The sequence below is a fragment of the Cyanistes caeruleus genome, chromosome 4 (assembly GCF_971803275.1).
Source record: "Cyanistes caeruleus chromosome 4, bCyaCae1.hap1.1, whole genome shotgun sequence".
In the NCBI taxonomy this organism is placed as follows: Eukaryota; Metazoa; Chordata; class Aves; order Passeriformes; family Paridae; genus Cyanistes; species Cyanistes caeruleus.
This window is the reverse complement of record NC_141704.1, coordinates 62,494,758-62,517,764: the sequence shown is the minus strand read 5'-3', so window position 1 is coordinate 62,517,764 and position 23,007 is coordinate 62,494,758. Positions and strand designations below refer to the sequence as shown.

General features: G+C 43.5%; 3 protein-coding genes and 1 long non-coding RNA gene across 8 annotated transcripts in view; 1 reads left to right on the top strand and 3 right to left on the bottom strand.

Moving 5' to 3' along the window:
* Window positions 1-1,660: 1,660 nt before the first annotated feature.
* MCAT (malonyl-CoA-acyl carrier protein transacylase) lies at window positions 1,661-4,198 on the bottom strand. Its single transcript, XM_086885220.1, has 4 exons — window positions 3,655-4,198; window positions 3,470-3,557; window positions 3,013-3,230; window positions 1,661-2,738 (listed from the first exon to the last, which is right to left on the bottom strand). The coding sequence occupies exons 1-4, from the start codon at window positions 4,096-4,098 to the stop codon at window positions 2,316-2,318; spliced, it is 1,173 nt and encodes a 390-aa protein (XP_086741346.1). The 5' UTR covers window positions 4,099-4,198; the 3' UTR covers window positions 1,661-2,315.
* A 106-nt stretch (window positions 4,199-4,304) lies between these two features.
* TSPO (translocator protein) lies at window positions 4,305-14,699 on the top strand. 2 transcript variants are annotated; one of them, XM_086885227.1, is made up of 5 exons: window positions 4,351-4,396; window positions 5,095-5,380; window positions 10,276-10,476; window positions 12,082-12,220; window positions 13,079-14,699. In XM_086885227.1, the coding sequence occupies exons 3-5, from the start codon at window positions 10,289-10,291 to the stop codon at window positions 13,250-13,252; spliced, it is 501 nt and encodes a 166-aa protein (XP_086741353.1). In that variant the 5' UTR covers window positions 4,351-4,396; window positions 5,095-5,380; window positions 10,276-10,288; the 3' UTR covers window positions 13,253-14,699. The 2 variants fall into 2 exon arrangements, with proteins under 2 accessions (XP_086741352.1, XP_086741353.1); XM_086885226.1 differs by lacking the exon at window positions 5,095-5,380 and having other exon boundaries at window positions 4,305-4,396.
* LOC111929362 (uncharacterized) lies at window positions 7,484-13,096 on the bottom strand. The gene is made up of 3 exons (XR_015285735.1): window positions 13,062-13,096; window positions 9,710-9,891; window positions 7,484-7,684 (listed from the first exon to the last, which is right to left on the bottom strand). It is a non-coding gene; the product is annotated as an uncharacterized LOC111929362 (long non-coding RNA).
* Window positions 14,700-16,796: 2,097 nt separating the features above from the next.
* Window positions 16,797-23,007, bottom strand: part of TTLL12 (tubulin tyrosine ligase like 12) — a 31,745-nt gene continuing 25,534 nt past the window's right edge. For all 4 annotated transcript variants that reach the window (XM_086885190.1, XM_023926906.2, XM_086885191.1 and 1 more), the window contains 3 exons: window positions 22,696-22,764; window positions 21,077-21,215; window positions 16,797-19,209 (listed from right to left, as the gene is read on the bottom strand). In XM_086885190.1, the coding sequence (XP_086741316.1) occupies window positions 19,058-19,209; window positions 21,077-21,215; window positions 22,696-22,764 (360 nt within the window). In that variant the 3' untranslated portion in view covers window positions 16,797-19,057. The remainder of the gene's footprint in view (window positions 19,210-21,076; window positions 21,216-22,695; window positions 22,765-23,007) is intronic.

The following is a 23,007-nucleotide window of genomic DNA, read 5'->3' as shown; positions in this document are numbered from 1 at the left end:
AGGAGACCCAATATTAATTCTGGTTTTTTTTCACTGCACACTTTCTCATATGTGACAGCATTTATGGCACTTGATTTTCTTCCACATCCTGTTTCTGCTTGTTCATAGGCAAAGGAGCCATGCTGGTTCGCCACCTCTCAAATACCCAGTTTCCAGAAGCAGAGGGGATAGATGAGCAAACGCATTAAAGAAATGCTCTGAAATCTAGGATTTGTAATTACTTGGGCACTGTGTGCCCAGCCACAGCCAATGATAAAGCGCATGTGAGGTGAGGCTCTGCTAACAGGCACCACACAAAATCAAGCCCTGAATACTCTCCATACAGAGGTACAAAGACCTCCATCACGCTTTTTCTGCTCCTAGAAATTGCAGCATCAACACAAGAGCATGATTCCCTCTGGCTTCTGCTTTTGGAGACACAAAGTTCATTCAGGAGAAGCCTCAGCTCCAACCACTGCACAGAAGAAAAGCAAACACCCGACAGTGGTGATGGGTCCTTCTTCCCACTAATTAACCAAGACCCACAAGATTGGAATGCCCTTAGGATACAGATTTCCCTTCAGCATTTTGCAGCTGACAAAAGCACAGAGGTTATCTAATGGTTTGCAAACAAGAGATTTCTAGATTGGATTTCCCAAAGAGCTTTAATTCCGAGCAAAGTGTACAACAAAATGAAATGAGGGGGGAAAAAAATGAAAAAAATTATGGCAAGAACACTACAAAATAGAAAACAAGTCTCCAACATTCCCTATGAAAGGTTAAATAAAAAGAAAGTCCAGAAATTTTAAAGCACTAAAATTAGTGCCACCAACATACCACACTCAGTTTCAGCTATCTTAAAGCCTGGTTTGAAAGTCATGAATGTTGTGTTTGGTCTTAAAAGGTGTGGTCAGAAACTTCTAACACAGGACAACACAGTGTTTAATAATATGAATGGGACTTAGTTGCAATATTCTAACCGATAATTCTAACTGAAGACTTTGGTATGCTTTTCTGAGTAATTAATGTCTTACCTGTAACATAGGAACCTTCACTGAAATAATAATTTTCTTTACAGTTATTCCAACCCTTACTCATCAGCTTCTAGCAGTCCAATGGTGAAGCTGAATAACTCTATACTATTTTGCTGATTGTTAATGTTTACACATGCTAGAAGTGGAATTTGTACTAGAAGGGGAGGCACAGCTGCCAGCTGCAGTCCACGAAAGAACTGTTTAATAATACAGCCCACTTAGCAACAATAATAAGGGCCAGTGTTTTCAATTCACTCTCCCTGTCACAAGTGTGAAATTACAGAATGATTGGTACTGTAATTGGAAGTTCTCCTGCATTTCATAATACACTACTGAAGACATTGTCAGTCGTTTGATTTAAGTAATATATCCTATTTTTTTTCTATATATTTGCTAAATACAGCATTAAAATACCAAAAAGCTGGGAAATGGGAAGCTCTTTCCAGGAGGGTTTGGGACAACCTGATGCTCTCTAGTTCATCATTTCCTGCTGCCAGGAAATGTAAATAATATTTTCGTTAAGTTTTTTTTTTCCCAGTGAACATTTCTTGTCTAACTCAGCACAACCAATGTGGCATTGGACAACTGGAGGGAAAGTTACTTCCATCCACATGCGGACAGAGCCAATAATGATGCACCCCAAAGCATTAAAAAGAGCAAGAAAAGCTTCATAGTTTATTTATAGTTTAACCATAAGAAAATAATTTTTCTAGTAACATCATTTGCCTCGCTCAGCTGCTACCTGGCAATGTGGACACAAAGTAAGAGAACTTTACATAGATGAATACCCCACAAGTCAGTTGAGTAAGAAAATGGGAACATCAACACACCTGAAAGCCATCCCAAGAAATGGCTCCTCCAAATGCACCCTCCAGCCCAGAACAGAGCCCTCTACAACTTGGAGCCAACAACAACCCCCACATTCCTGCAGAAGATCCCTGCATCACACAGCCAAGGCTACCAACTGGAACCTGAATCCACATCCAAAACACTCCCCCAAAAAATAATCAACTGAAAAAAAACAAACAAAAGAGAAACCCAAGAGAAAAAGTTGCTTGCAGGATTGAGGCCAAACAATGCTACCTGGCCTGTTTGTTGACAGCGTTGCGGTCCCAACACAGATGGAAGGCCAAACTTTGCTCTCCCCTTTCCACACCTGAGGAACTCAACGGAAAATGTTCATTGCAATTACACACATAGTTCTCTTTACAACATAAGAATATTTAAGACTTCCTCTTTTGGGAGCACAAAGTTTTAAATCAGAAAAAAAAGGAATCGTGTGGATTTTTCTCAAAAGGTTATTTAAGTCTCTGTTGCTTCCTCATCTTCCAGAGCATCTACATGTTTATATTGTTTCCAGGCCTTCAAATTACATTGTTTGAGAATGGCTCCTAGTTGATTCCTGGGCCCCACTTCATATGTGTAAGGAAATTCTGTTCCTTGCTTTCTTTCGTACACTGAGTGCATGGTCTGCTCCCACAGAACAGGCGACACCACCTGCTTCACTAACAGCTTTTGAATGTGCTTTGAATGCATGTACTTTTTGCCATCGACATTGGAATACACACAGAGCAGCGGTTTCTGAATTTCAATTGATTTTAGGACTTCAGCCAGTGGCTCTACTGCTGGTTCCATGAGGCTGGTATGAAAAGCCCCACTGACTGGGAGCATTTTTGTACGTTTAAAATAATATTTTCGGGCATTCTCCTGCAAAAACTCCAAAGCCTATAAAAGAGAGAGAGAAGTGAGTCTTGCACAACAAAGGTTTGCTCAGTCACCTCACAAGAATCACCTCATCAGACTTACTGTGATAAAGATATTCCTTTCCCTACCAAACAACTGAACACATACCAGAAAAAAAAAACAACCCACAGATCAAATATTTTTGTTTGGACAAACTAAGGCTGTACATAACACCCACACAGAAGTGCAAAGTAAAAGTTTTTGAAAAGTGAAATGCTCAGTTCAACTGAAGGAATAATTACTCTTGAAGCAATACCTGTAAGTGTCCTGCAATGACTCTGCTGTCTGGAAACAAATAGTTTGAAACTGTGCACACGGGGTTCTCTATACCCAGCGATTCACAGTGTTTACGGGCTTCCAGGCAGGCAAATTTGTAATTTGCCTCTCGCCGGCCGACAACCGAAAGCATTCCACTGGCGACAGCTTCCGACGCCTTTTGCATGGCTTCGGCGCGCACTTTCACCGCGTACAGCGCTACGGAGAGAAACAGAGATGCTGCGTGAACGTGAGCGCGGGCACCTGCGCGCAAGAAATGGCAGTTGCTCACTCTCGTGAAACTCAATGCTTTTAATGCCGCATTACATATGTTAAAGCGAACAGTGGAAGCAGAAAGTAAAATCTGTTCTCTAATTAAAAATAAAAAGCGGGAGGGACACAGTGATAACAGGCAACGCTTTGGAAACAGCAGGGAGCTCCGCACGTTCCCCAGGCACCTTCAGCAAAGCCCAGGGCTCCAGCGAAGACCAGTGCCGCAAACTCCCCCACGCTGTAGCCGGCGGCCGCCACGCAGCGCTCCACGACCTGCGGGGACACAGAGCCGAGCGCCGCCTCAGCCGCACTGCGAGCCAGGCCCGAGGCGCCGCCGCCCCGACCCCCCGCGCCCAACGCGGCCCCTCACTTCAGGCTGCAGGTGGTTGAGCTTCTCCACGGCGGCCAGGGAGGCGACGAACACGGCGGGCTGGCAGTGCTGGGTGCGGTCCAGCGCGTCCCGCGGCCCCTCCAGGCAGAGGGAGAGCAGGTCGTAGCCCAGGACCTTCTCGGCCAGGCGGTACATGTCCCGCACGCCGGGGTACTGCTGCAGCCCGCGGCACATCCCCACGAACTGGCTGCCCTGCCCGGGGAAGAGCAGCACCGTGCCCTCCCGGGGGCACCGCCGCTCCCGCCTCGCCGCTGCCGCGCCCGGCTCCTCGGCCTCCACCGAGCTCTGCAGGAGGTCGCTCAGGGTCGCCGCCCGGTCCCCAGCGCCGGGGCGGGAGCTGTCCCACAGCCGCGCAGCGCCGCGGAGGCCGCCGCGCCCGCTGCAGCCACCAAGCCGCCATGGCGCCGCGGCCCAGCCGCCCATGGCCGCCGCCCGGGAACGGGCGTTGCTACAGGAACGGGGCGGCCCCCGCCTGCAGCCGCTGCCGGGCCGGGCGCCGGCAAAAGGGACGGGGAGGGAGGGAGGTCAATCGGCCCGCCCCGGCGCTCGCCGCCCTCAGCCCCGCGCGCCGCCCTGGGCCCGGCCCGCGCCAGGCGCCTCCGCCCGCCCAGCGCTGAGAGCCCGCCTCGGGGCGGGGGATCCCGTGCGGTCCCGGGGGCGGCGCTTCGGTGCTCCGGCAGAGTAGGCATGACTAGCGGCAGCAGCACTAGCGGAGGAGGAGGTAACGCCGGTGCGGGACGGGACGGGACGGGACGGGACGGGACGGGACGGGACGGGACGGGACAGGACAGGACAGGACAGGACAGGACAGGACAGGACGGGACAGCGAGCCCGAGGGGAGACGCAGCCCCGCAGCGGGGTTCGGCTGCCTCGGCCGAGGGACCGCCCGCCCCAGCCCCCGCGCGGGTCCCGGCTGTTCCGGAGCGCTGCCGCCGCCGGGACCCCACCGCGCCCCGCGGGCGCCCTCGGCTCGGGTTGAGTGGGGCGATCCAGCTCTCTGCTGCCGGCGACAGCCCCGTGCAGCAGCCGCGGGTCCGCCGGGCAGGGGGATGCATGGAGACCGGCGGGGCGATACCGCGCCGCCGCTCACGGGCGGAGACGTCTTGGTCAAACACAGCTTTTCCGTGCCGCCGTTTAGCGCGGAAAGTGCTTTGAATAATAATAATAATAATAATAATAATAATAATAATAATAATAATAATAATAATAATAATAATAATACATACCAAGCTAGGGAGCTTATTCTAAATTTTTATCCAGTACATGAGTTTTTCAGTGGTTCACAGGTGTGCGCACACAGTAGAAAGGCAAATCCTGTTCCTCTGGTCTCTCAGAGAACACCGCACACGCGGTACATTCGCTCTCAGTACTCGGAAGTTTTCATGCTGCTTTTTAACTAAGGTATCTTCCTTCCTTCAGGGTCACCGAGGAACATTTCTTTAAGAGTGAAAGTGCTTTGGTTTCAGTTCTGAGTTTTTGAGTGATGCTTGTAAATCGGCCCAAAATGCACTGTGATATAATTTGAGCGTTCAACGACAAGATTATTTTTTAAAAAGCGAAAGTTGTCGTGCTGAAGTTGTAATTGTGTAACGACTTTGCATGAAGTAAGGTTATGAAACAGTATCAAGCATTGAGTCAGAGCAGCTCAGTGAAAGAGACTGTAGTAAGTACAGCTTGGGAGAAGAAAAATATGTCACAATAGCAGGTAATTATGTTGACTTTATTTTGGCGAATTTGAAAGGACTTGATCTCACTTTTCTATCCTCTGTGCTATTTTGTAAGATGATTTCTTCCATTTGTGCCAGCCTTCAGGTAAAATAACCATAAATGCGTTGCTCAAGTTAGCTGAAATATATGGGCAGTAACATAGGAGATATAAAACATATATGTGACCATATCCCAGCCCATGGCTGCCTCTACCTGTAACATAAGTGTCAGTGAGAATAGATTGAGCAGTAAATGGCAAATTCTCCCAGCAAAGATTTTGCTTCAGTATGCATTTCAGTTCCTGTGAATAATCATATGAAATCATAGATTTGTTTGCACAGCTTGTGCTCTGCCACAAAATAAGTGCAACCTGGGGAGTGACATTTTTTGTTTCCATCTGTACACCTTGCATCACAGTCTTCAATAAATACCGTAATTTTTTAAAAATTCTAAATACATATTATAAACATATATTATACACTTATTAGATATTTATATTCTATTTATATTCTATACCATTTCTTGTTTGAAGTATCTCTATTATTTGAGATTAGATAGCAAAGATAAGCCTGATTTGTTTTTTTTTTTCTTTTGTGGTAGTTGTATTCTTTGTCATAGACTGTGATATAAATTTTATTTCAGTGTTGCAGTTTCCCAGGAATTAAAACCATAACACACATAAATAGTTTATCAATATAAATTATGTTATCTTTAATTTTTCAGACATCTATCTTAGTAAGCCTTCCTTCTGGGGAAAATTTACATGCTGCCTCTCAGACCTGGGCAGAGCCTTATTTGCCCTTAAAAAATGTCTGGTAAAGGATGAGAGGGAGATTATGTGTCTTGGGAACCCCCTTCCATGGTATGGTCCCAGCTTTGTCAGTCCATCTCCAAACACTGGGCACTGGGAACCGCAGGGCTGCCAGGGTGATTTAGCTCTGCAGGGAGATTTTCCTTTGTGTTTTTAATGTGATTTTAAAGCCCCATGTGACTGGGTAGTCAGCTCCAAGCTACACAAGAATGGAACTAGTCAGAAGTTTTATCAGCACAGGGGTATAAGAAAATGGGATGAAAGCAGTTCTCCTTTCCGACCTTCCTTTTTCCTGCTGACAGAGTGCCCCAAGGAAGGAAAGGCACCTGTCTTTCAGAGACCTTCTCAAGGCAAAGAAGTTTTAGTTCATTTTTCATCAGGCTGATGCAACCCAGCTATCTGTCATGATATATCTAATCCCACTTACAGTGCACCCCATCCCTTTATTTGGGTGCACAGTGTTTTTTCTGGAAGGAGGACAAAGAAAGCTTCTGTTAGTTTTTTCTTCATGTTATGTCATTGTAGAAAAACAACAGAGAGAAGCCCATTAGGCAGCAAGTTTAACTATTGGGGCTTTTTTCCCCCCTTTATTTCTCCTTTTACTTTTTGAAGCTGGAACCAACTTTGGGTAAGTCAGATGTTTTGAATACCTAGAATAATTATTCTAACATGTATGTAAAGCAAAGTGGCCTAGTGCAGCCCTCACTGCACTGCTGAAACTGCCTGAAGTCACACCTAGGGATAAAAAGAAAAGGGACAGCATGATGAGGAATATCTTGCAGGGCAGAGATAAGAAGTAGAAAAAGAAGTAAACAAGTTAAGTGTGTGTGAGAAGAAATTATTTCCAACCTTGGTGGTTCTTAGAGGCAGATATCTGCTGGGTACGCTGCAGATATCATTCACAGACATCTAGCATTCCTCAGTATGAAAACGAGGGTGCAAGAATATTGTGCAACTCACCCTGGAGCTTGGGAAAGCAGTTATTACTTCTAGGTTGAGTAATACTGCTGCAACCAGTGGGGCTGTTTTACCAAGGCTGTGGTGTGTAAGTTCTCACCGATTCATTTCAGATCATCAGCACTGAAAGGAAGGCAGGGCTGATGAACCGTTGTGCTTACATTACTTTTAGAAAATGTACAGAGTGTTCTGTAAACATTGTACAGCTCTTGTACTGCACAGGTAAACAAAGACTGCAGCACTGGCTAACGCAGAGACTCTCCAGTGCATCCTTGCATTTTACTTATTCTCTTGCTAAAGACCTACATCAGGTAACCAGAGACAGACAGATGTGGCTTCTTCCATGTTGTTTTCTGAGTTACCTATATTTTTTATGGAAAGTTGATATTTCTTGGGAATGAAAACACAGGAACTCCCACTGCTGATGGACATCTGTGGTCTTGCTGCCAGCATGTCTTGCTGCATGGTTTTGTCCCTCCTTCTCCTTGTAAGACAGAGTATTTTGCCGTGCTTGGGAAGTCCTGAGAGATACTACTGGAAAATACAGCACATAATTAATTAGTAGTAATAGTAGTTAAAAGACTGAGGCACCAACATTCAATTCCAGGCAGTATGTTCAATCTGTTAATTTCTATTTCCTCCCCTTTGCTGTGTCTTCACTTCTCTCGTATCTTTGCTTTCCCTGTTTTGTGCTCTCCCTGTTTCTGTCTTCTCCCTGTTTGCTTGCCTAGTTTTCTTTCTCTTAAGAATTATTTCAGTGTTCTTCCCCCAACATGCATGGGTACATCACTTACTCACTAATGACTGCCACAGAGCAGTATTGTTTCAATTTTATAGTATTTAGCACTTTTGACTTACAGAACACTTTCAGATTTTGTTCTCTGGGAACAGAACCCTGACAAAATCCAGTTGCTGAACGCTGCAAGGAAACCACCTTTATATTGTTAGCATCCAAATAAAGCATTAGGCCTTCTGTGTTCTTGCTTATCACTTTTGAAAAAATAGTATTTGGCAGCCACGCTGGAGTTGCATGTATCACAGCATGTGTAGAGAGGTGAGCCTGGCCTCCCTGTAGGCAAAGCAAAAGGGTTAAAAAGTGAGACCTTACTAACTTTCAATTTCTAACTTAACCTTTGGGAATTACTCATCTGAAGGCAGCCAAAGAGAATCATTGTGCTCGAAGCTCTTGTTCACCTTGTTGTTGCTTCACATCCCAGTAAAAGCAGAGCCTTTCATGCTGTCGGTGGGTATGACAAGTAGTGCACACAGCAGCTGACAGCCTGCTTCCTTGGGAAATAACAGCACAGCTCTAAGTGCAGAACTGGGGAACTCCTCCGGTCCACTTAAGATGCTTCCTCGTAAGTAGAATCCACTAGGCAGCAATGAGCCCTGCAGATTTTTCCTCCTTCCCTAACTGATCCTATCACAGCAGAGTATCACATTGTCCTCCTTCTCCTTCTCCTCAGCCTCAGTTCTGAATTCTTCCCTCTGCTTTTTTTTTTTTTCACCCATTTTTGCTGTTTTTGACCTTGACTCGTATCTCTGGTGGTTTTTCCTGCTGCCTTTTTTGTGTATATTTCTATTCATTGCCTACTTCCCCCAGGCCCTCAGCCCAGGCCTAGTGCCCTTTGTTGTTTACCCCATCAACTTTTCTCATCCTGTGTGCCTTACCAGTCCCTCTATGGTCAGTTTGCCTTCAAAACTCTACTCTGCTTCTATCACCAGGATTTCTCTCAATCCTATGCAGACTGCATTGTGGTCCCAGCCACTGAAATCTCACATTTAATCTGTGTGGGCAGAGCCCTGAGTGCAGGGACAAAAACCATAATGCAAGAACTCCCTTGCTACTCAAGCTTACCCTGATCTCCAAACAGAAATTCACTGCATCAGCTGTGACACTGCAACCTCATCTGTGCCATTTCCTATCAGTTAAAACACATCTATCACAAGTAGGATTTCCTCTTCCCCACTCCCTACCTCCTCATCCCAGCAACCATGACTACAGCAATAGAAGCTTTGAAATTCAGGGAAAAACAACAGCCAGGACAGTATCAATATGGCACTTTTTTCTGACAAGCATCTGAAATGCTCATTGATCTAAAACCTTATTTTCTCTCCTGGGCTTTCTGCAGTTGCTCTTTCCCCACTGCTGCAATCTCTCTTTATCTCTGCAGACCAGATGAACAGGAATTGGGTGTATTTGCCTACTGTATATTTGAAAAAATATCTTTCAGTTCTGCCCTTTTTTTTAATTGTAGCTCTAATATTTACAATTCAGTAAACTAAACAGAGCTCTTCTGTAGCATCTGGCTTTTGACCAGAAATCTGAAGCTTTTTCCTCTTTCCTTGCTTCCTGGTTTTCCTGCTGCCTGTACCCTAACTAAAGCAGCATGGTCTAGCAGAGCAAGGCCCTTAGCCCTACTTCTGCAGGCAAATTTAATGGGCTTGGCAGCTACAATTGCTGCAACTGATTGAATGCTTCATGAAGGAGCCAAAGGTGTAATCCCCATGTATCCAGATTGCCTTCCTTGTTTAGCAAAACATTGTTTAAGTACTTACCTTCTTATTGTCTTCCCTGGTGTTTGTTTTCCAATGCACTTTCTCAAGTGTCTGCTACTGATTCACATCCTTCTGGCTCCCACTGAGCATCCTGCAGACAGCATCTCACATTCTTCAGCTTGAGCACAGGAAAGCACATGCTCTTTTCTTCCTTGGTTCTGCCATTTCATTGAGGGAATAGGCTTTCGGGTGAATACAGAGATACACACTTCTTACTACATTTCTTTATTTTTCAAGTGCAGTTCACGTAACATTAAACTGCATTATTCCTCTGCCATACTTATGGGTGAGGATATTTCTGTAGGTAGAATTCAGTAATCTTCATGCACTCAGCTGAGAGGGAAGTAAAAGCCCCACTTCTCAGCAGCTCTCCCCTCCCCAGGGAAGGATTCCTTTACAGGTGTATTGGTACAAGATCCATTAATTTCAGCTGCAGTCTCTCTCAATGACAACACTAGGCTGTGGATCAGATCTGACATGCCTGTTTTTAAAATCTGTTAAAAATGGAAACTTCTGCAGTTGCATTTTGAAAGTTCTCTGCCAATCAGTGTTTGGTTTTGTTTCAGGTTCACTGTCTCAATGGAAGTGGTAACAGCCTGGGCTCCAGCAGTAGGTTTCATGCTCCTGCCACATGCAGGAGGATTTTTAGGAAGCAGTATAACCAAAAGAGAAATCCCAAATTGGTACGAAACTCTGCAGAAGCCATCCTGGTGTCCACCTAACTGGGTGTTTGCTCCTGTTTGGGGAACTCTCTATACATCTATGGGGTATGTTTTTCACATTGTATTAAGGCACTGACCTGATCTCAAAGTTGCTTTTGGTATGATGCTGTACCAGAGGATATGACTGTACTCCTGTCGCTGTATGTTTGTAAGAAACTATGTCCAGCTGCATGTTTAACAGGTAAAAACATGTTTTGGGAGTTGCGTGTGGGTTTGATAGGACATTTTGTATGCAGAAGTATCCATATCAAAATCAGGAGCTTGAAAATCTGCCATTAATTTGCTTTCCTCATTTATTCTGAGGGGAAGACCTGCCAAGCTGGAAACACTGGGGTAAGGCAGAACTGGGATTTCTTTTAAGTATGTCCTTCAGTAGTTTTAGGAAAATTTAAAAAAAGGGGTGGGGGAAATTAGGATAGAACTGTTCTAACAGAGCTGAATAGGGCAATGGATGAAAATGCTGGGTTGGCACTTCCATGGTCCCTCCCCACCAGTATTTTTTTTTCTTTCTCCTTATACATATACTTTTTAACTTATTTAAGTGCAATACCTGTGTATTTGAAGAGTTAACATTTGAATGAGATCATTACTGACCTGTGAATAAAAACATGCCTTTTATCAAGGAGAAAAGAGCTGGGTGGCTTTCCCAATTTCCTTCAAGTTGATTGCACAATGTATAACCCTGTGTCTAGATTTCTCACCACGAATCTGGGTAGCAAGTTAAATAGCTTAAAAAAGTCCAGATTGTGACAGCTTATCAATTATTTTGGTAATAGCAAAATCAGTGTAGCCTAAGGTGGATAGTCTTGGTTATGTATTATATATTCAGCATAGTGAAAAGCTCATACTTAGTAACAGCCTTCTCTAATCTGTCATGCACACACATTCCTTGAATGACCAAGACATTTAATTTCTTAAGAATCTCTTAAATATATGGAAAGCAACAAATAACTAAAAGCAAGATTTAATAAGCTTACCTGCCTTTCTTGACACTTAACTTCCTAGATTTGTGCACCATAATCTTGGTCTGAAGTTGAAGTTAGATGTGTGAACAAGTGCAAGTCCTCGCTGTGCTCTGGAAATCACTTAGGAAACTGAAGTTTCTAATGCTTACCCTGCCACAGCTTTCTTGTTTTCATTATTCTCTGCAATAAAACTGTCAAAATAGCAAAGCTGCATTGTTCAGTCCCTGTCAAAGAAACAAAGTGGCTACAGAGCTCCCCATACACAACTCTGCTTTGGGAACCCATTCAATGCCACTCATTTGATCCACTTCAAAAGTGGGTTTTAATTTTTTTTTTTTTTTAATCTTTGAAATACCATGTTCCAGTATTAAAACAAAGTTCCTTTTGCATCTTAGAATTATTTCCATTTCAACATGGCATTCTTTTTTAAGACCAAAATGCAGTAGGTTTCTATGCACTTAAAAGTGAGAATTCAGGCATGACTGGAATTTTTCTCTCTCCATGTTGTTATCCAGAGCAGCTGATGAAGCTTGTGCTGTCAGTTACTTTGCCAAGATAGTAGGGCCTAGATATCTAAATCTTCTAAATTAATCCAGATCCTGGCACTGAAGTTATTTTATTGATCAAGAAGGTGTGATAGCTTTAAACAGTGTAGTGAATGACACTTCCCCTTTGCTTTCTGCAGATACGGCTCCTACCTGGTGTGGAAGGAATTGGGGGGCCTCAGTGAAAAGTCAGTGGTTCCTCTGGGTCTGTATGCAGGGAACCTGGCATTAAACTGGGCATGGACTCCAATATTTTTTGGAGCTCACAAAATGGGATGGGTAAGTGGAACCCTAAGTTTCCGAACCAAAGGCTCCTACTCTTACTAGCAAGGTATTAGCATGAAAGATTTGTGTCATAATCTTTTCTCCCTGAAAATGGCTCTGAATACAAAATATGGCTTGCAGAACTTTTAAAATATTCTCTTTAATGCATGCCAGCATCCACATGAGAGAATTTACAGTTCTAGACCACCCTTAAATTGATAGACTTCAAGCAGCTTTCTGCCAGCCTTTGGTAAGAGCTTTGTGTGATTAGAAGATGTAAACATTTATGCCTTATTGCAATTCCTAGGTCTCTCTGGCAAACAGCAGTGAGAAGCAGCTTATTACAACATTATTCAGGTGATCAACACCCCTTTTAGAAAAGACTCATTTTCTCCAGCTCTCTGAAGAGAAACAGCTCAATTATTCTCAAAAATAAGAATTGGTAATAAAAAATATAAAATATTTGTCTGGTTCTCTAGCTGTACATGCAATGCTGTAACAGGGAAAGACTGCCATCCATCACAGATTCATTCACAGTTCATCTCTTCAGGTGACATGAGCAAACTGGACAGGTTTGCTTGCTCCAAGTCACTTTGGGAAGTGTCTCGCTGTCCACTAAAGAGGGTATGAGAGAGACTTCATTTTCCCTCTCTGCTCCCTGCTGTAATGAATGCCCTTTCTTGTACTTGTATTGTTTTATGACTTGAAGTGGTTTGCAACTCAGCAGAAAGCTATCATCTTTTGCTGTTGGCTGATTTTTTGGGAAGGATTTAACTCCCAGAGGGATAGAACAGGTGCCAGAGCCAGGTGGAAAGAGCGCCACACAGGAAATGCAACAAGTAAAAATAACACTAACCACCTTTTGTGTTTCAGGGGTTGGTGACTCTCCTGCTTACAACTGGTACAGCAACAGCTACCACTGCTTCCTGGTATAACATCAACAAAACAGCAGCTTATTTGATGGTTCCTTATTTAGCTTGGCTAAGCTTGGCTTCTGCACTCAGTTATCAGATCTGGAAAGACAATCACAGCAAGAAACCTGAATAAGCAGTTTTCAGCCAAAACCATTTTTTTCCCCCAATTATTTTTTATATAAAGTTATGGCCTTATTTTATTTTTAGCTGAACTACTTCTACTATTACTTTGTTAACTACAAGTTGACAAAACAAATACAACTTTATTAGGCAAGCCACAATGGGGTGTATGTCTGACTGGGTTTTATAGCAAACTAAAAGAAAGTCTTGATTGAAAAGTAGTAAGTGCCATATACTGGTATTGTATGTTGCATAACAACAGCATTTTAACCATTGCCAGAAGAAAGCAGGAACTCAAACTTCCTTATGTTCAGAGGAAGAAATCCAGCCACACACTAACACAGTTTCCAGAAAGGTGACAGGCATGATTGTGGCCTGAATCTTTCATATATTTACCACTAGGCACAGTGCTTTTGTGCTATGATGTGTCCCACTACAGTCACCAGATATTTGTCTTCTGGCCATTGTTTTCCAGAAATGTTTAAGACAAGCTCTTTTTAATAATTTGTGCCTTCCGACTTTGAAGAACTGTACATGCATTCAGCTAAATGCATTAAACTACACATAACCTTGTTCCTTGCTGATATAGTTTTAAATTGTTTTGAGCAGAAGAACACTGAAGGCAGTAGGATGCTACAGCCTCAAAGACAGCCCCTTCATCACTTTTCCTCACTTTTGCAATGGCTAACACAAACCAGGAAATTCAGAGCACCTGTAAAGAAACTGTGAGAACCCAGTCACAACATTTCTTTAACCAAATTTAAGGAACCCAAACATCTGAGCAGAGGGCCAGCATGGTGTGAGCATCACTTCTGGTTGTGCAACCCTGGTCTCCCTTCTGTCCCACTTGCACAGCAGTTGGATTTTCCCAAGTTTATTTCTCCAGCCTATGCGCCAGTCAGTGGAACAAAGCAGATTCCTGCAGACTAGCCTGAAATAGCCTGAGATATTCCTTCATGTTCCTTATCATGAGGGATAACGTGCTACATGTTTGCAAAGTTTGAAGCAAGGTTTGGAACACTTACACAATTTTATAACTACTTTCCTCTCAAGCACATCCTAATTGCTGCAAACTAGCTTAAATAATTACTACCCGTACAATATGTATGTCATGCCAGACAGAATTTTTTGCAGCTTGCACATAAAATTGCTGAACTTCAGGCAAGTGACCCTGATTTGAGGAAAGATTAGGAATGATTAATTTCAAATGAGCACCCCACTGCTGTCACCCTGAAAACTCGGCTTCTGAGCTTGCTGATATGGTTTTCTAAAGACTTTATCAGAACAGTAACTGTAAACATAGATATCTGTACATTCTTTCTGTTACACGTTTTGTGATGGGCATCTCTCATGGCCAGTGCAGTGAGAAAGTGTTATCCTGACCATGCAATCCCTGGCTGTGGTCAGAAGCCTATAAATCTTGGGAGGAAAAATAAACTCTCTCTCTTCTTTTCACCACACCTTGACCTGTGTCCGCGTGATCTATTCATCTTCAGCGGCAACACACTGCCAAATACTCTCTCTTAGGCCCTAGACTTTGAAATCCAAAGACTGTTTGGACTTCTAGCAGAGCTTTCAAAATTCCTTTAATATCTTTCAGCTTATGCATTCCTGTGCTGTTCCAGACATTGCCTCCTGCTGACTTCCTCAAAAATCTGGTTTCTTTAAGGGGCAGGCCAAAGATGACAGCCAGCAGTACAAGTTCTTAAATGCAGCAGGGTTTGTTTCTATTATGTTAAATAGGAAAAATGGGAAGATCTGTAAAATCTTTTGTGGATGATACCCTGATCTGTGCATCAGAAAAGACTCACTTGGACATCACTGTTAAAAGAACCATTGAAGCCATAGAGAAAGCAGAATTCGAGATTTGTGAGGACAATGTGCAGTACACCAGCCCATTGACTTACTTCGGACTCCAGATTCGTGAGAAGACCATCGTACCCCATCAACTCACCATCTGAGATGACACAAAGACCTGAGAGACTTACACAGTTTATGTGGGTCCATCAACTGGATACATCCCCTGGTAGGGAATACAACAAAGGATTTCGCCCCCCTGTACCATCTCTGTGGCAGCGGAGACATGGATTCTCCACGCACTCTCACATCAGAAGCCTAAGATAGCATCACCAAAATCCAAGAAGCCTGGTCTTCATGCCAAGCCCATCACTTTGAGCCCAGCCTGCCTTTCCAGTTCGTCATTTTAGAAAAGGCCCCCTGTTTCTACAGGTTGAATGGGATCCTCAACTCAGAGACCCTTTACTGATATTTGAATGGATCATTACAAGCAATCAACCTATAAAAACTATTACCACCTTTCAAGAAATAATGGCACATCTAATTAGAAAGGTCAGAACCAGCCTCCGCTCTTTTGCAGGGTGTGAGTTTACATTAATATACTTGCCACTGACTACTGGGGATCTGGAGCATATGCTCCATCCAAGTGAAAGCCTCTAGTTCACCCTGGATAGCTATACAGGACAAATTTCCATCCACATGCCAAAGCATAGATTTTTTAATTGTGATTCACCCTTTAATCTGATCCCAAAATTAAACCAAAGTAGGACCCCTCCCAAAGCTCTAACAGTTTTTACAGATGGCTCAGGGTCATCCCACAAAGTCAGTAATGACTTGGAAGGATCCCAAGACCCAGAAACGGGAGTCTGATGTCCAAGTAGTGGAGGGATCTCCACAGATTGCTGAGCTAGCAGCCATCATCACAGCCTTCGAGAAATTCAGAGATGAACCCTTTAATCCACAGATTCAGCTTATGTTGCTGGCATAGCCATGAGGGCTGAACATGCTTTTCTCAAGGAGGTCTCAAATCCAAACCTATACCAATTGATTTCTGCATTAATTGGTTTAATCTCCCACAGAAAGCAACCTTACCATATTATGCATGTTAGGTCACGCACCGACCTGCCAGGTGCCATCACAGAAGGGAACAAGAAGGCAGATGTGTTCGTCATGTCGGCAGAGACTGCTAACATCCCTGACACCTTTGCCCAGGTGAAGCTGTCACATGCATTTTATCATCAAAATGTACCTGCCCTCATCAGAATGTTCAAGCTCTCAAAATATCAAGTGAAAGCTATTGTCGTAATGTGCCTAAACTGCCAAAATTGCCAGATACCATGTATGGGTATTGTGGTTAACCCCCAGGGCCTGAACAGCTGTCAATTGTGGCAGACTGACGTGACTCACTTCCCATCCTTTGGAAAGACAAAGGAGAGAGGAACAACACAAACCCCCCCTTTCACCTTAAAGCTAACAAACTTTGCTTATATTCTCTATCAGAAGCCCTATCCTTGTCCAAAGATGAAATTTATCTACATTGATGCCGCCCTCACTGCTGCCTGGATGCTCCTTACTGAGCCACATGCCTTCAGCTGGGTTGTCCCACAGCCTAGCCATAATGTTTGGGTGACCTTAGCAAAGACACTAAAACAAGATAACTTGTGCCTGTCTGCTGCCTTATGCGAGGCAGACACTCTGGTTCAGGAGCAGCATGGTGGCCATGCCCAGGCCACTCGGTCCATTTGCACACATCAATGTGATGGATGGCAGAAATGGCGTTTATTGCTGAAGAATTTGACACTTTATAACCTAGGTTTACAGTGTTACTCCCATCTGCTTTCATCACAGCTAGGTGCTATTGGCTAATTACGGGGGTCATTACCATAACTAAGGGGGAGGGGGGTGGCCATCTTTCTGTTACATCCCGATATCTTCTGAGCGCTGGGCCCTAGCTTCCCACACTTGTCCATGGGCAGCCTAGACAACCCACTTTCCATATGTCTGGTAGGGATTCCCTTGGTATGAATGGCCCATCACTGACTCAGATCTCCTCTGCACCACAGGTAAGAGGCCCAATCCCCTAGACACTTGGGACGAGTGGACAAAGATTCTGCCACATGCTCCAGAGGAACCCCAAGAACTAGATTTGCTGGGGTACTCCAAAGCAACAGGCTGTGTCAAATTTTACTTTGGACAACCACATCACCATTGGCCAGAAATTGACCAGGCAAAAAACACATACAGAAAAGACATTATCACCAATTAACAAAGCCTATAATAACCTAAATTGGTGTAATTACACCAGTTGCATACTCTCTGTGTCCTCACTCTATCCTAAAGTGTTGCCCTGGGGAATGTTTCTTATCTGTGGTGACTGAGTATGCGCTGGGATCCCCTCGTGTCTCCAGGGGTGTCCCTGAAGCCTTGGCAAACTTTCTACCCTCACTCCAAATATCACATTATTACATGATTGGAAAGAAAAGAGAATTGACACACCAAAAGAGACCCTATTCAGAATCTGATGAAAATTGTGACAGCAAAATTTAAAACCGAAACACAGGAAAGCAAGTTGCGGTTTCCCTGATTCTCCCTTGGGTAGCTGCAGCTAAAGCCCTTGGTGAGCTAAATCACTTGGGGTGTTGGCTTAGCAAGCAGGTCAATGCAACATCTGCTGCCCTGAGAGATCTTTTAAGGGATGAGGAGACTACCAGACATGCATCCCTACAAAATCAAGCAGCAATTGACTTCCTACTACTTGCCCACGGACATGGCTGCCAGGACTTTGAGGGGGTGTGCTGCTTCAACCTCTCTTTGTGCTCAAAATTCATCCACACCAACATCCAGAAACTGAAGGAACAAGTAAAGGGCATAAAAATAGAAAACACAGACTGTCAATGAACTTTTCAGACAATGGGGATTAACAGGATGGGTTTAATCTTTAGTTAAGGGAATTTTGTGGATTTTTGTTCTGATCCTTACTGTGTTACTTATGTTCTCCTGTGTTGTATGTTGCTTTAGGAGCTGTTAAGAAGGCGTTTTTACTAAATACATTAAGGGGGAGCTGTGGAGGCAGGTCAGTCTGCCAAGGCTTTCCCTTGGAGGAATGTGCCCTGGGGGAGCTGTGACAAGCTTATCCCAACCCTCTCCTGGAGAGATACCCCTTAGATGGGACCATCCTCTCTTCTCATGGTGAGGTATCCCACCATGCCTTGATGACTGTATTGGTCCTTTGTAGCCCATTGGTTTTCCCCCCTGGTACAACCCTGGCCGTCCCCCATAAAAACCCCAGCTTCTGCCCAGTTCAGCAGGGAGCTGCCATCCCAATGCTCCTGTCTGTCTATCTCTGAGTTGGCACGGGATAACCTTGAAAGCAGAGCTGAAATCACTTGCAGCCACAGGCTGCCCTTTGCTGAGGTTACCTGGTGGCCAGGTATCACCAGAGACCTCCCTGTAAAGGCTCTCTTGTGGGACTGCTCTCTCTGGGAAAGTCATGGTGTCCTGGGTCAGATCAACGAACCTGGCCTGGCCACCACAGTCTATAGTCTCATTAACCACATAGTTTATTGCAGTGAAATACCCTATTAATATATTATTTCCCACCCACCAGAACAATTTAGATCTTTGTATAGGAGTAGATAAGTAAGGGACATACAAACCCCAATGTGATTCAGTAAATTATAGTTTTAAAGTTGACATATGGAACTTGTGCAATGTTTCCCAGCAAGCAATCAGGCTACCTGAAAAACAAGTCCTACTCTGAGGTCTCAAATATTCAATAAACAAGCCACTTTGTCAACACACACCTATGTTTTACAGAAAGAACAAAGGAAGACTTGGACAGTGCAGACAAAGGGATTATCAATACAGTATATGGTATTTGCATCTTCTTCTGATATGGTATTTTTTTACCCTGGTGATCAGCATAGGAAAACAGTTGTATCAGCAGCTCATAGAACTGAAATATAAATCCTGCTGCTAAGTGTATCTGAGAAGGAAATTGATGGAGTCATGTCTCCTGTGGTTAGACAATGCGTGTCACATGGCAGTTGTCTGTTTCATCCAGAAAAAGGGTGCTGAAGACATCATTAAAAAAGGTAGGGTGGTATTTGCAGGCTCTGTCACAGTCAGGATTAAAGTTCACCTCCAGGATCTGAGGCTGCATAATTTTTTTTCCTGTCAAGGCAAACACAAACATTGCTGCTTAATACAAGCTCTACAGAGATCTTAAATCACGCCTTGTCTTTAATCCAGAAATTATAAAAAATTACTGGGAAAAGCATCTTTTGTGACCCAAACTGCTGAGCCTGTAGGGTGTTTTTGTTTCAGTGGGTTGGTTTTTACTGGAGGGACAGAAGTATGTTCTGCCATCATTATCCAGAGGACAATTATCCCACAGATCCTGCAACCACTGTGCTAATTCAGTGCCTCCTCTGGAATGAGAATTTGTGGCCACTCAATACAATCTTCCTGAATCAGCTGTTTTGCTTGTCAGTGTTAAACATCTTCAAGAAAACTCTTCTTCTCCTTTCACATTTCCATACAAACCTTGTTTTCTTAAACCTCCTAGGTATTTAGCAGTCCTGTTCTTTTAACTGCACCCACCCCCATCTGCCACTTCATGCCACTTCCTAAAGGACGTCAGGAAATTTAATTTTCTCTTATAACTTCATCAGTTCTGGATCCAATCCATTCTGTGCAGAGAAAAACCAAAGGATTTTATTTCATATCTGGTGTTGAGACTGTTAAGTGAGGGAAAAAACCTTCTGATGGATAAGCAAATCCTACTCTGCTTTGCACAGGAGCAATGAATCTCTTTGTCAACAGGCTGCCCACAGCTTTACAGCACTAACACTGGCATCACCCCTCATCTTCAAAAGGCCAGGGACCTGTGCAGCTCATGTTCTGCCAGGTATGTAATGAGAGGTTGGTTCATTTACTACAGTAGTTTTCCTCAAGCTAGTAATGTTTGTGAGCTCCTTTGCTTCTCCCATTCAGGACACCTCTGGGACACGTGAAAGAGCATCCAGTGTGTCTGTAGCAAACCACGTTCAACCTCTTGCTCCACCTCATCTAAGCAGTAAACGTTCCATCTTATACCTCCTGTTTCTCAATCATTTCCCTCCATGACAGCGACTCAATCTTTGTAGAATCAGTCCCTGCAGCAGTGGCCATGGGGCACTCACCCAACACACATCTGCAGGCAAACCTGGGCACAGGCAATCAACTTCTCCTGTGTCTCAGAGAACCCAGTACCAGAGGAAGAGAGTATGTTCAGCTCTGTTCAGTACTCCCTGGCAGCTCTCTTTGTGTTGATGCCTCTGCTACTTTTTTACCTCTACAAAAAACACATGCTTGGGTCAGGCACATTTACAGAACATTCCTGAACCTCCTAGTGAGAGAAATTATTCAGTCTGTTTGGCAGATTTTGCTACCATTCCTCCACAGCTGCCTGGAAGAAAGGCTTCAGGAAGTCACCCATTCTGTGGTACTAACATGAAGCAGCCCCACTCACATGTTCTTTCAGAGACTTGGCAACAGCTGAATGTCAGCCCTGAGGACATCAACAGCACTGGTGAATAGTGAATGTGGTCCCTTCCCTGCTGTAATAAATCACTGTGCACTGAAGACACTGCTCCAAGTCTGGAAGCCACAGACAGATGTCTCCAAGGTTTTCACAGAGAGTGACATGAAATTTCAGACATTTGTTTGGGGTTTTTGTGTGTGTGGTGGTTTGACTGGATTCTTTTGGTTCTCCCCCCCACCCCTCTGTTGTTTTGCTCTGTTTTTCTCCAAAGAGAGAACAACAGCAGCAAGGAAGCAAAGGTGCAGCTGTTGGCAGTTGGCAGCTGCCCCATCACACCTGTTAAGCAGCATGGCAGATGCTATCCCAATAGGTTTGTAACTTCAGGTGTCAGTGGGAGGGACAGAGCACACAGTTCACACTGCTTGAGAAACAGTACAAGTTAAAAGAGAAGAAACAGACTTCTGAAAAGGTCCACATGCATAAACAATTCAACGCTCAAATAACGGAGCTTCTCACCATCTCTGCTGGTGTCCCACTTAAGCATCAAGTCAATGGCATATATTGCTCTTGATGATGGATAATCGCAGATGCCAAGAGGGGCAGGTTTAGACGAAGCAACTTGGAACAAATCAGCAAATGCCTTAAAAATACTTGCCTAATAAAAGAAAAAGCCCTCTGAATGAGGAGTGAGGTTCCATAAAAGCAACACACATGTCTAATCACTTCATTCATGCAGCGTTTTAAAGGTTTGTATCAATTGTACTACATAACAGATGAAGATCTACACAGTGTTGGCTTCCAAATGTGCATTTAGACCTAATGCCAACACAGAGAAAGAACTCAGCACCTGGCAATATCCATGGACTTTTCTGGGGAGGCAATGAATACTATGGAAATCCTGAAAATAGTGCATTTTATATTAGAATTAATTCCCCTCTCAGGCATTATGCCAAGTATTGCACTTATGTGTAGAGGAGGGGGGAAAAAGAAACCTAGGAGAGTTCTGTGAAGACCAGCAGTACAACTGTGAAGTTCTGGCTTCTCTTCCTGCCTATTCAGTTGTATTCTAGTTTTCTTCTGTTCTGTTATGAAAAATCTTTTACCCATTTATACCCTGAAGAAGGGAGGGGGGACATGGAGATTTTAAGAATGTACTTCATAGGTATTTTGAAAAACAGTCAGATATCCAATCTGAAAGTGAAATAAACCAGGAAGAATGCACAGATGTGAGTTTAGCATTGAATTTATGCTGCAGTGAACCATTCCCTCTTTTTTCTGTACACTGTACTACTTTGGGTAACCTCCAGGATGTATTTTGACATCTCTCTTTTCACCCCTTGTAGCTTCTTCCAGACTATTTTAAACCCTGCCATATTGTGAGTATCATTAATTGGACACAAGGATCTAGTTAAAACAAATGTGAATTAATATATGGAAATCAAGTCACAGTTGGATAATTTATGCACTTTTGAATAATTTATGCACATATAAAGGCTCAGTTATCATTCACTCTGTTTCTTCTAGCTCCTAATAAATATGGAAAAAAGAAAGAATTCAGTTTTGTGCATGTTTCTGAACCAGCTCTTCACATTCAGCTTTTTCTTTCAAGCATGAATCATAGGAAAAATTAAAATCAATGAGAAGGGCCTCATCTGCCCTCCTGCACATTTTATGGAACTGTAGTATTTTGAGCTTCCTTTTTTCAATCAAAGATGTCCTGGTATCAGAGAACCATCTGTGTTCTTGTGAAAAGTCATCTGTGCAAGGAGCAGGGACAGGGCTCTGGCAAGGCTGCTAACACAGAGAAGCTGAGGCAGCAGCAGGAAACTCTGCACTTTAGAGTAGGAATAGCTGTACTGCTAAGTCCAACATAAAGAATTACCATAGTGTGAACATGAAATAAAATTCTCAAATTATAAAATACAATTTTCTAACAAGCAAGCATTTGAGGGCAAATTACACAAAATTCCAAAGTAAAGGTTAACATATGATCTCCTCTGTGAAACTTATACACATGAAGTATGTCTCCTGAGAGGAAAAAAAATCCTAACAACCCAAGACTTTTGGAAAAGCTGAGTAAAAAACCCCAAACAGATCATGAACATTTACATGAGAAAGATGAACTGCTGACTTACTTGTACCATTGTCCAAGGATATTCAGGATATTGTTTTTCAAACAGAGGAATAAAGTCTTCACAGTGCACCTAAAACAGTTTAGTAACATCAAAGGCTGTCTTGCTCGGGAATGACAAGAGAATGAAGATCAAATATATTTGCCATTCATACAAATGCACGTAGAGAACTAGGGAATTAAGACAGCTCTTGAATACCTTCCTTGTTCCAGGACTTCCTGTTATAAAAGATCAAACTAAGGCTTTGACAATGACAAGTGTTGTTTAATTATAATTCTGTTATTGTCTCTGTCTGTGTGTTTTATTCAGAATGTT